The sequence below is a fragment of the Marmota marmota genome, unplaced genomic scaffold, assembly GCF_001458135.2.
Source record: "Marmota marmota marmota unplaced genomic scaffold, marMar, whole genome shotgun sequence".
Lineage (NCBI taxonomy): Eukaryota > Metazoa > Chordata > Mammalia > Rodentia > Sciuridae > Marmota > Marmota marmota.
The window spans coordinates 13,001,206-13,014,331 of record NW_026000249.1 but is presented as its reverse complement, the minus strand read 5'-3'; the positions used below and the strand labels follow the sequence as shown (position 1 = coordinate 13,014,331).

General features: G+C 36.7%; 1 protein-coding gene across 5 annotated transcripts in view; it reads left to right on the top strand.

The window, feature by feature from the left end:
- The window catches only part of Apoo (apolipoprotein O), a 67,890-nt gene that overhangs the window by 6,641 nt on the left and 48,123 nt on the right, over positions 1-13,126 (top strand). For all 5 annotated transcript variants that reach the window (XR_007344791.1, XM_048796500.1, XM_015488090.2 and 2 more), the window contains exon 2: positions 11,621-11,728. Coding sequence is in view for 4 of the 5 variants with exons in the window: in XM_048796500.1 (XP_048652457.1) it covers positions 11,621-11,728 (108 nt within the window). In the remaining variant the exon portion in view is untranslated. The remainder of the gene's footprint in view (positions 1-11,620; positions 11,729-13,126) is intronic.

The window sequence follows — 13,126 nt, the reverse complement described above, 5'->3', positions numbered from 1 at the left end:
AAGTGTTATATGAATGTTTGGTGTTTAACATCACTCCTGCATCACATCTGTCCACTAAAGTGATCTATGGTTGCAGGTTAACCCTTTGCTTACAGGTCCAGAGTGATTTGAATTCAGATAAATTCTCATCTTGTTTAGAAGTGAATTCTCCCCACTGTAGCACTCTTCCATCTTCTAAAATGCAAATAGCTTCCCAATTGCAAATAGCACTAGAAGAGAAGGAAGAGGTGAAGCAGATGAATGATGACTGATGCTTTAAACGAATGGGGAGATCAGAAACAAAATGGAGGAGAAAAGTAGATAATTTAGTAGACATTTATGATAAATGAATTTATTACCCCATGAGGCCTGTTCATGTTTGTAGACTTTTATGACTTAAAGGTTTAATTTATCATCTATATGTAGATGTGTTTCACAGAACTTCTCAGAGGCTAAGAAATGAACTTTGATATTTGTATGGAAAGTTACCACAAGTAATTAGATGCATAAGAAATCTCTGTAGCAAGATACCTATCTGTTTCAAAAGTTTAAAGTTGATTATTTATAATACAACAGCAATAGTGCCAAAAGATGTTTTTTAAATAGAAGCATCGAGTTTGTATCAGTTCCTTTTCCCCAATAATGCTTAAATGAAATTTTACAGTTAGTTCATACAACATGGAACTTTATGTAGTTATTTTCAGGGAGAAAAAAAAAATCCACATCTAACGATATGTTTTACAATTTGGAAGTTATTTTTTGCTTTTTCTGGGTTTTTCCTAATTTTTGCATAGCTTCATGCCAGTTTTATTAGAAGACTTCAACAGTGCCAATTTCTTTCTGTGGTGTTTTTTTAAAATTTGTGTTCATTATACACTGAAACTTGGAGAAGCAAGAATTTAGAGTAAGGGTCATAGCGTTTTCAATATACTAAATGCCTGTAAGTTTGAATATTAAGCTGTGTTTTCATGATTTTATAGCTTTATGCATTATAGATAGTATAATTATATTTTGGGTGAATTTTGTTTTAAATATGCTTTAAGTACAGTCACCCTTTGTCTTCCAACTCTTTCTGAGTCTTTGAAGCAATTCAGTGTGTTTTATTCAAAGCCCACACTGGCTCCCACTTAAGGACTTCTTTGTTTGGTTCCATGAGGATGAGGAGCCCTCTGTGAAAGCTAAAGAGAGATTCACAAGTGTGTGTTCATTTCCTTATTTGGGAGGGATAACCAGTAGATTCTTTTTCAGATATGTCTATTCATTCCTTTGAACAGTCTTTTTAAATACAATATGTGAAAATAATAAAGGATCTTTTCTTCTCTTTTTCCTCATTCCACAAATTCAGTTCTTCTGAAATAGCAACTTGTTTTTCTTTATCTGGCTAAAATGAATCTGCTTTACTATTGGAGGGGCTGATTAATGTGTCATATTATGACATAGGTTAGATGGGTAAGTGAGCAAAAAGTGATACAAGAACTCCAGCAAGTTTCCTAAATTGTCTGTTGTTGATTTACGTCACTTTGCAAATATTGATTTTGAGCCTGTTTGTGGAGTCGGTCACACTGTTTGGGAACTCTGTTAGAGTTGCTGTGTATAGTCCAAATATTTATTTTTCTTGTTTTTATGCCTTATTTTTGCAGAGATTTTCATTATGAATTCAGATTATAATCAGCTGAATTGAGTCTTGCATATGATTGTCTTTTAAAAAATTTTTTGTATTCCTATTTTCCTTAATTTATGTACATTGTTTTTTAAAATTTTTTTTTTTAGTTGTAGATGGACACAATACTTTTGTTTATTTATATGTGGTGCCAGGGATTGAACCCAGTGCCTCACCCATGCTAGGCAAGTGCTCTACCACTGAGCCACAACCCCAACCCTGTACATTGTTTTTAGTTGCTTGAAAACATAGACACATTTGAAAAGTAAGACTTGAAGTAAATGTTCCCCTACAATTTTTTCCTTTCTATATTCCCTGAACTCAAAAGAGACTGAATGGATCTCAGGACCCATTCCAAGAGGGAGGAAAAAAGGATATATTTGGGAGTTTTAGGCAAGTAGCAATCAATTTCTGTCTGGATGAGGAAGTTCGAAATAAATTTGGAACCTGCTAAATTACATATCATCAGTGTTCCAAGTCTCTGAAACCAATTCAGACCAACTGGATAACTCAAAACCTGCCTAAATTAATAACTATCTTTTCAGTCCTGAGGTTTCTTGTTTATCACACAAGTTTATTATTTTTCTACATAAATTTTATAGAACTTGATAGCTATTTTTAAGAAGTAGAAAATGAAACAATTATAGATTAAATATATTTTCTTTGCTTTGTTGATCTAATTTTGTGGGGAATTCTATCTCCCAAAGATAAAATAGAAGTTCATTTTCTGTGAGAATAAGATAATATTAATCTTGAAACAGCCTCATTTTTTTCTTGGCTTATCTTTTTAGATTAAAGTCTGTTTATAATGGATAGGAAAAAATAGGAAATATCAGTTATTCTAGTACAGAACTACAGAATTGAAAGTTTCTCATAAAATAATCTTGTTTAAAGTCTGAACTCTGAAAAATATTGGTTATATAATCCCCTTTACTATGGCCCAAACTGAAATGATTGTGGCTTCTATTGTTTCTGATAAATATGAGTGTCCCCAAATTTATAATCCAAATGAATGCCTGTCAAAGCTGTCATTTTGAGAATTTAGATTTAATTATTCTCTTGATATATTTATTCCCATAACTATTGCTGGTCACTATATTTATACAAAAACATCACAGAGCAAAACATTTTTACCCCTCTTTGTTTGGAATTATCTTAATATTTTGTGGCAGATTCTTTAAAATAACCTCAGGAGCTAATCATTTTTGTTCTTTGCATATTTTAAAATAAATCAGGGTTGGGGTCGTAGCTCAGTGGTAGAGCGCTTGCCTAGCACGTGCGAGACCCTGGGTTCGATCCTTAGCATCACATAAAAATAAATAAATAAAATAAAAAGGTATTGTGTCCATTTACAACTAAAAATATATACATAGAAAAATCAATATTCATTGTAAAAATGTTAGGAAATACAGATAATACCAAAGAATCACCCTTAATATCACTACCCATACCATCTTTAATACCACAATCACCATTAACATCTTTGGAATCTTACCACAAATTTCCTATCTTCCCCCTTTTAGAAACAACTGCTATTTTCTAATATGCATTCTCATTTTTATTTTAAATATACTGAGACTGAGTTTCTTCCTTCGTTCCTTCCTTCCAGGGATTGAGCCCAGAGCCCCATGCATGCTGGCAAGTGCTCTGCCACTGAGCCTTTAAAATATCACAAGCCCTAAAATTATTTTGTTTCAAATGAAAAATGCTTTCAGAATGGAAACTATTGCAGAAAAGGTTGGTTGAAGATCAAAGAACCAGTATAACATTTGGGCAAAAAAGAATATGGTTGTGCCCCTTTCTGTAAATAGGGGACTAATTTTAGATGCCATTTACTTTTAAAATATCCTCTGATACATTTATTTTCCACAGAGATTTTAAAAATTATATTATGCAACAATTTTGGAAAGAACTTCATGTTTTAATATATAGGTTGTATGGCAGCTGAGTAAAATAATAGCTTAAATGAAATAATTAAAGCATTAAATTTGTTTATGCAGGGTTTTTTTTTGCAGTGCTTGGTATTGAACCCAGGTCCTCACACACACACAAGATAAGCACTCTACTACTGAGCCACATCCCCAGCATTTATACATTTTTGTGTGTGTGGGTGGTGCTGGGGATTGAACCCAGGGGCTGTGCATGCGAGGCAAGCACTCTATCAACTGAGCTATATACCAGCCCTATGCAGTTTTCGATATCAAATTATTTTGAGTCATGAGACCCCTTCTGGTATATTAACAAAGAACAACATTGGGTGGTGCATGCCTGTAAGTAACTCCAGCTACTCAGCAGGATTGCAAATGTGAGGACAGCCTTAGCAATGCAATGAGACTCTGTCTTCAAACAAAGAATAAAAAAAGGCTGGGAGGGGCTGGGGTTGTGGCTCAGTGGTAGAGCACTTGCCTAGCATGTGTGAGGCACTGGGTTCGATTCTCAGCACCGCATGTAAGTAAATGAGTAAAATAAAAATCCATCAACAACTAAAGACGTTAAAAAAAAAAAGAGGGCTGGAAATGAGCTCAGTGGTAAATACTGGTTCTATTCCCAGTAGCCCCCCCCCCCACCACAGAACTTATTGATTGACAATTTTTTTTTATATCACTCAAGTAGCAGCCATTAAGTGGTCTTCCAAGTTTTCTTTGTGTGTTGATCATTTCTACTCATGGGTGTAGCTGAAAAGATTGTGGTATGTTGAAAATCATCTTCATGTTCCAGACCTTTAGTTTCTTTTGTTACTCCTTCTTGTAGAGGATGTTCCTAGTGGCACTGATTCTGTTTTGTTTTTTTTTTTTAATTGTAGTTGGACACAATTACCTTTATTTTATTTATTTTTTTTTATGTGGTGCTGAGGATCAAACCCAGGGCCTCGCATGTGCTGGGCAAGTGCTGTACTGCTGAGCCACAACCCCAGCCTGTGGCACTGATTCTTAACCTCCAGTCTGTTGGGTGACTTTGCATTTAAAAAAAATTTATAAACTTTCTAATTGTTGATTTTGCCTCCTTCTGTGTTTTTTCCAAGAGTTTTTTGGTTGTGGTACATTAGTTTGTCTTCTGTGTAAATTCTGCCCCTTGTCAGTTAGTACACTTATCACAGGTGGTGTTATAATTTCTTTCTCCACATTATCAGTTATACCAACTGAGGGTGAATAACTGGTCCCTGTGGAGGCCTGAACCACTTCGTATTATCTTTGAAATCTGTTTTCATTGTTTCACTAAAGAGTTGCTTTGATGGTTTTTTTTGTATGGATTGTGGAAGCATTAAATGAGGAGAGAATCTGAGACAATTAGGTTTTTGGAAAAAGATAAATTTAAAATATCATGATGCACTCCTTAAATATATATATTTTAGAAGATTTTATACATACACACACATATTCATGAAGTACCTTTCATCACCTCAAGAAAAAATGGCAGGGCTGGGGTTGTGGCTCAGTGGTAGAACATTCGCCTAAGATGTGTGAGGTATTGGGTTCGATCCTCAGCACTACATTAAAAAAAATAAATAAAATAAAGGTATTGTGTCCATCTACAACTAAAAAAATTTAGAAAAAGAAAAGAATGGGGGGTCACTTTTGGATAGGTCTGATCTGAAGTAGCAATTGAAATGCCTGTCATATAACCTATATGTTAAATGTCCATAAGGGAGTGAGACATATGAGCCCAAGCTTAGGCAGAATCCAGGCCTGGGTGTGTGTCTAGATATGTATGTATGTATTTATTTATTTATTGGTACCAAGGATTAAACCCAGGGGCACTTTACCACTGAGCCATATCCCCATCCCTTTTTTAATATTTTATTTAGAGACAGGGTCTTGCTGAGTTGCTTAGCACCTCACTAGTTGCTGGAGGCTGTTTTTGACTCGCGATCCTCCTGCCTCAGTATCCTGAGCTGCTGGGATTACAAGCATGTGCCATGTAACTGACAGGGGGATATTGATTTGGCTATTGATAACAAGTGTGGGAGGAAAAGACCTAGATTTAAATGAAATTGCTCTGGAGTGTGAAGAGGAAAGGAGTCTGTCAACCCTAGGGCCTGTTCAGGGGAACACAATGCCTAGAAGCAACCTTGCAGAATAGGGGCAAAGAAGAATTCTGGAAGCCAAGGAAAAAGTTTGAAGATGCTGGTTACCAGTTTCAGCATGCAGACAAGATTCCAGCTATCCAGTGGGGCCATTGGTGGCATTGGGAAGAATAGTTTTAGATGAGTTTGAGTAGTGAAGGAAGAAGGGGATAAAATCAATAAAGCAAGTTTATTTTTTGTGTTATAATATGCCATATATGAAAGTACATAGATCATAAGGGATTTTTTTTTTTTTTTTACAAATGGAACATGCTAGTATACCTAGGATACTCTAGTAGTCCTTGTATTCCTTCTAAGTCACTACCTAGCTTGCTAAGGGTATCCACTGCAAACCTCAGGAGGAGGAGAAGATTGAATACTTCATAGAGTTGAAAACAAAAGCACATTATCAGGGATTTGGGCCCCATCATTCATTAGAGTCTGAATAATTTTTGGAATGTCTTATTTAGATTGAGGAGTTTTATTTGTCTTTTAAAGCAATTTTACCAGGACACAATCAGAATATGGTCTTGGAGCTAGAAAATTCTGGACAATGCTCTTTTACTTGGAAAGCAAAAACAGTTTAGCTTTCTGGGTACCCATTATGATCTGAGTGTTTATGGCCTCACCAGGTTTATATCTTGGTTAACTGTGTTCAGGAACCCACCCTTGCTGCTGGAGCTGAAGGATAAACTCAAGTATGCCAGAGTCTTTTTAGAATACTAATTGAGTCTTTTTTTTTTAATAAACTCAAGCTTCCTGAAAGCTCTGTAAAGCAGGGATTGCATATACTTAGTTTGCCTGACATGGAGTAGGTATGCATTGAGCATTTGTTTTTGAAATGAAATTCCAGTTGACCTCTTGTAATTGTTATATCATATATAACACTGCTTACCTGGCTAGATTTGTTTTGCAGTCATCAGTCCTTGCCAAGCTTCAGTGGAGTGAAAGAAGCAAATGAGTGCTTTTAAGATAATGGCAGCCTACCCCTTTATAGCAAATGTTAGGGTTACAACTAATCAAAGGCCAATCTTGTTGCTCAGTTTCCATTGACAATTAAGGTGCCTGTGGGCTGAATAAAACAAATGTTGAAAGATAGAGTCTAAGGTAGAGAATGTACTTTGATAGAGTGATATCTTGCTGGGGAATAGAATCACACTAGAAAGAAAGATTTAGTCACATTGAGCCAAGAAATTCAGTGACATTCCTGAGTTTTGAAGAGCTGAGGGTCATTAACTCTATCTGAGCCAAATTTCAGTTTTCCTTATGACTGTGGATCTCATAGCTATATTCAAAAACTCAGACAAACCAGCACATTGGGGACCATCCTTTGTGACCCCTGCCACCACCATCTGAATCCCAAGAGTTAACTAGTAACTGAAGGGTGTAGTCCAGAGGGGCTGGATCTATAGAAACACAGCCTTTGGATCTAGTCTATAACCTAGCACTCATGAAAGATGCAGCTCTTAACAGAGTAGGTGTGGCTTTGATCTCCAAACCAGACTCATCAAATCTAGAGTAGGGAAGGTGGACATGTGCAGAGGCAGGGTAGAGTAGTCTCCCACCAAGAAAACTCCCCTTTAATGCCCCCCAAAAGGGTGACCCCCCAAGGTGTTGAGTACATCAGCATCAATGAACTTTTTACTGAGGCTTCTATGGGTTTCCATACATCACACGGGGCAGTACTACCTAGTTCCTTACTATGGTTGGGTGTGTGGCTGACTCCTTAAGAATAATCCTTGGCCTAAAGTTCCCATCTTTATCTTGACAAGAACTTAGCATGGATGAGGTGTGCTGGAAGCTATATATTTTTAAAATGAAGTTTACATTCACAGATTTAAGATTGTACAATATTAGATATACAATTTGAGGATACAATTTGAGTTTTGACAAAAGCATACACTTTGTGTGACCCGTACCCCAATTAAGATATAGTTCATTTCTTTCACTACAGAATATTCCCTTCTGAGTTCACTCCCTTTCATCTCTGAGTGGAGACTATTCTGCTTTTCACTATGTGTGTTAGATTTAAGGCCATGAGTTAAAACATGGAGATTTTCATTAAGTCTGGATGATGAGAGATGTCAGAAGTTAATATTTATTCAAGTAAACCAGTGGTTCTTAATGTGGGGGTGTCTCCCCAGGAGGCATTTGGCAATGTCTAGAGACATTTTTGACTGTTGTGACTTGGAGGGGTACCACTGGCATCCAATGGGCAGAGACCAGGGATGTGGCCAGACCTACAGCGCATAGGACAGCCCCACAACAAAGAATGATCTAGCCCAAATGTTAATAGTGCTGAGGTTGAAAAAGCCTGAGTAAATTATGTGCTCTCTATGGAGAGAGCATCTGTAGATCTCCCAAGTCTTCCAGTTGAGGTTTGCTTTTCCTCTTTTTTTTTTTTTTAATCTGTCAAGAGCCTGTTAAAGCTAAGAGGGACTCTACAGGGGCTGATTTCTTACATGCTACCACTCTGTGGTTACACTTCTTGATGTGGGATGGGAGTTGGGCATCTTGGGAGGAAAACTAATAGGAGAAAAGAAAGAAGAAAACAACTTAGGCAGTAACGGGGGGGGGCAGATTTAGAATATTATTAAATCTAGAAAAATGAGTAAGATAAGGGGGAAAATACAGTAGAAATACAGTAACTGATGTGATTCTGCAATCTGTGTATGGGGTGAAGGTGGGAGTTCATAACCCACTTGAATCAAAGTGTCGAATATGATATGTCAAGAAATTTGTAATGTTTTGAACAACCCACAATAAAAAATCAAATTACAAAAAAAAAAAAACCCAACATGCTATGCAGTGTTCATCATACGATGAATAATTAGTATAATGACAAAATACAACTATTTTGAAAAGGAAAAAAAAATTTAATGTTAAAAATGTAAATGAAGCCAATTGTGGTGGCACACACCTGTTATCTTAGCAACTAGGGAGGCTGAGGCAGGAGGATCACAGGTTTAAGGCCAGCTATGTCAGCTTAGTGAAATCCTGTCTCAAAAAAAGGCAAATGAGTTGAGCTTTAAAATCAAAGAAAGATGTGAGTGAGAATGTTCATTAAGAACTTAAAAGTTAGCTGGGCGCTGTGGTGCATGCCTGTAATCCCAGCACCTTGGACACTGAGTCAAGAGAACTTTGAGTTCAAAGGCAGTCTCAGCAATTTAGCAAGGCCCTAAGCAAATTAGTGAGACCATGTCTCTAAATAAAATATATAATAAAGGCTGGAGGAAGTGGTTCAGTGGCTAAGTGTCCCTGGGTTCAATCCCTGGTACCAAAAAAGAACATAAAAGTGAGAGTTGGGTGTAGCTCAGTAGTAATGTTTGCCTAGGTTGTACAAGGCCCTGAGTTCTATCCCTGGCACTGAGGGGAAAAAAAGAACATAAAATGGAAAGAGCACTGAAAAGGTAGACCATGAGAAGGCATATATAACATGTGAAAAGTAAGGTTTGAACACAGCAATTGAGAATGAAAAAGGTCAACCTGAGGCAAGATATAAAACAAGGACAAGATGGGACACTGTGGAGCCAAGCTGCCTAGTGATTTGAGGTACAAGTGCTAGATGGGGGAGTAAGGAGGGGTGCAGCAGCTAGAGCAGATAAGGGGAGGGTGGGAAACAAAGTCCTGAGGTGGGGCCAGCTCAACACCATGCAAAGTCCCCAGTTCAAGCAACCAGACACAGAAGGCAGAAAGCAATGGGTTCATGTTTCCAGATACCAGCAGCCTGTGTGCCTTTACTTCAGGCTCAGGAGGGACTCCATGGAAACTGCTTAGAACTCTTGGGTGACTCAAGCCTCTGATGACCTGTCCTCTTTAAAAGAGGCCAGGGGTGGGTAAAGAGCTACATGTTGATTAATCAAAACTGAATTTTTAAAAACCAGACCCTTTTGAAAGTCTTAGCAATTTTCTAGGAGGGGTATTGATTTCCTTAGGTTGGATCAAGTATTGCTGGTCCTGCTGAATAATTGTGATGCACACAAACCACAGTGACCAATATCAGCAGAAGCAAAAGAAATCTGTAGGAACATTGTCTTGAAATTAAGACCTTTGATAGGAACACTTAATACTTCAGGGTATGTTAATTGTTTTTATACCATTTAAGGTAATAACCATTTTTCTTTATGGCTTTCAGCTCTTTTTTTCTGAAATATGAGAATTTATTTTTTGTGTGTACATGACTTTAGGTGTGTGTTTCAAGAGACATTTTGTTATATATTATCTAGCATTGTATATTTTGTATTATAGGATAGTCTCATCTTTCACATTGCAGGCACTGCAAATCTTAGTAATATAGTTTCTTTTATGCTAAGTCATGCCTAACTAGATAGAACAAGACAACTACTCTTTTTTTTAACCTCTTTCTGTTTCTCATTGAGGCAGGCAGTGAATAGTTATTGAGTCTCTCTTATGTGCCAGGTACTGCCATAGCAATATTTAAGACACATTCTCATCCTGAAAGTGATTCCAGTGTGGTAGGGAGAATTTAATAGACGTAAGTAAATGGGTAAATAAAAAATAAAATAAAAACATGCATTCTCCCTGCTCTTAGGCAATTCTACCGAAAGACAAAGCAGGTAGAGGAATTTTTAGAGGAATCAGCATGTGTGAACCCATGAAGCTGGAAAGCAGCATGAGAGAAATATAGGGAGTTCAGGTTTTGTGGGCATCTAACAGATGAGGTTAGAGAAGGCGGCTGTGGTCAGTCATAACAGACTTTTTGGTTGATGTACAAGTCCAAGGTAATAAATACCAAAAGATCTTAATTGAAGTTAAGACCTTTCAACATGAACACTTAATACTTCAGAGTGGGTTAATTGTTTTTATACCATTGAAAGTAATAACCATTTTTCTTTTGGCTTTAAGGTCTTTATTGATTATAGAACATAATCAAGGTTGTCATTTAGAAAAATCATTCTTTAAAAAAAAAAGAAAAATCATTCTTTCTTGTTTGGTGGTTTTAATCCTTAGAGGGCCAGTGACCAGTTAAGGATGCTGCTAAAATAATCCAGGAAAGAAATGAGGGTCCAAGGAAAGATTGTATAGGAAGGGATACATAGGCAAAAGTAGCACTGAGATTATTTAATAGGCAGAATGGCAGGATTTAGTGATCCATAGGATGAGGGTGATGGTGAAGATGACCTCAGAATTTCCTTTTTAAATTGTTGATCAATTAATTATAAATGGGCAAATAAAAATCATTTATTGTGTACTAAATATGATGTTTTGCAATATGTGTACATTATGGAATGGCTAAATCAAGGTAATTAACATGTTGCTTTATATATTTACCTTTTTTATGAAATCTGAAAATGTTGAACTAATAGAAGCAGATATTAGAAAGGTCTGCTGGGGCTGGGAGGGTTGGGGGAGGGCATTGAAGAGATGTTGGTCAAATAATAAGAAATTTCTGTTAGAAAAAGGAAGAATAAGTTTGAGAGCTATATTGTATAACATAGTGTCTATTGACTAACATAGTTAATAACAATGTATTACATTTTTGAAAATTGCTAACTTCAGAGTTTCTGATGAGGTTGTCACAATTCCTGAGAGAGGAAATGGAGAAAGAAGGGCAGGTCTTAGGGAAAGATGATGAGTTGGTTCTGAACATGTTCCAAAGATTCAATATCTATTTATCTAGCTATAGTTTTTAAATTTTTTACTGGAAAGCCTAGGTAGAGAAACTTAAAAACTATTGTCTTGTGAAAATCAAGATAAAGTTGAGCTGAAATTTTATGTCTGTGAAAAAATGTATTTTAGGTTCTGACTTCCTTAGAACTTCAGGAATACATTTACTTCTCATGGAGTACTTGTATGTGTCTTTCAGGGCAGGAGTGACTGAGCTTATGAATATGTCATGTTGTACATATTTGGTTTGTAGCATGGATAGAAGGCTGAAAATTGCTTCTGCATTTCAGGTAATTCAGAGGTCCGTGGGGCCAGCCAGCCTGAGCCTGCTCACCTTCAGAGTCTATGCAGCACCAAAAAAGGATGCGCCTCACAAAAATTCCATGAAAGTTGATGAGGTAACATGCTGTTCATGCAGTGATATATTTTGGACATCTGACTTAGTTACTGTAGAAGAGATTTTACAAATTGTATATCAGGAGGATAGTTAGAAGATAATTATTTTAATTTTTTATTTTTGCAGTGCTGTGGCCTTGTGCATTCTAGGTAAGCACTCTACCACTAAGCTATACCCCAGCACAGTTAGAAGATATTTAAAAGGATTATTTGTGTTTTTCATTTGGTGTTAAGTTTTTTTAGCTCTTTGTATATTCTGGATATTAATGCCCTGATTAGCAGTGGCAAAGATTTTCTCCCATCTGTAAATGGGCAAAGGAACTAAACAGACACTCTCAAAAGGAGAAATACAAAGGGTCAACAGATATATTAAAAAAAAAAAACCTTCAACATCTCCAGCAATTAAATGCAGATTAAAACTAAATGAGATTTCATTTCCAATCAGAAAGGCAATTATCAATAATACAAGTAACAATGTTAGCAAGGATGTGAGGAGGAGGGTACACTCATACATTGTTGGTGGCACTACAAATTAATATAACCTCTATGGAAAGCAGTATGGAGATTCCTCAAAAATCTAAAAATGGAACCACCATAGGACCTAGCTATCCCACTCCTTGGTATATATCCAGAGGATTTTAAATCAGCATACTAGGCTAGGGCTGTAGCTCAGTGGCAGAATACTTGCCTAGCAAATGTGAGGCACTGGCTTCTCAACAGTATATAAAAATAAAGTAAAAGTATTCTGTCCATCTGCAAAAAAAATTAAAAATAAAATCAGTTTACTACAGTGATGCAGCCACATCAATGTTTATAGCAGCACAATTCACAATAGTTAAGCTGTGGAACCAACCTAGGTGCCCTTCAACAGATGAATGGATAAAGAAAATGTGATACACATACACACACCCCCCCCCACACACACACATATGTATAATGAGTATTATTCAGCCATAAAGAAGACTGACTTTATGGCATTTGTTGGTAAATGAATGGAACAGGAGACTATCATGGTAAGTGAAATAAGCCAGTCCCCCCAAAATCAAAAGCCAAATATTTTCTCTGATATGTGGAAGCTAATCCTAAATAAGGGTGGGGAGGGATGTGAAAAAAAAGAATAGAAGAAAGATCAGAGGAGTAAACAAAGGGCAATGAAAGGAAGGGAGGAGAGATGCGATAGAGAAAGTCAGTGGAATGAATTTTCCTATGTACATACATAAATATACCACATTGAATCTCATCATCACATACATCCATAAGATACTAATTAAAAAAAATAAGTAAATAGCAGGAGGATCAATAAAGTAGAGAGAAGGCAACAGGGGGTGGAAGGAAGGGAGGGGAAGGGGAAATACTGGGGACTGGCCTGCCATGGTGGCACATGCCTGTAATCCCAGAGT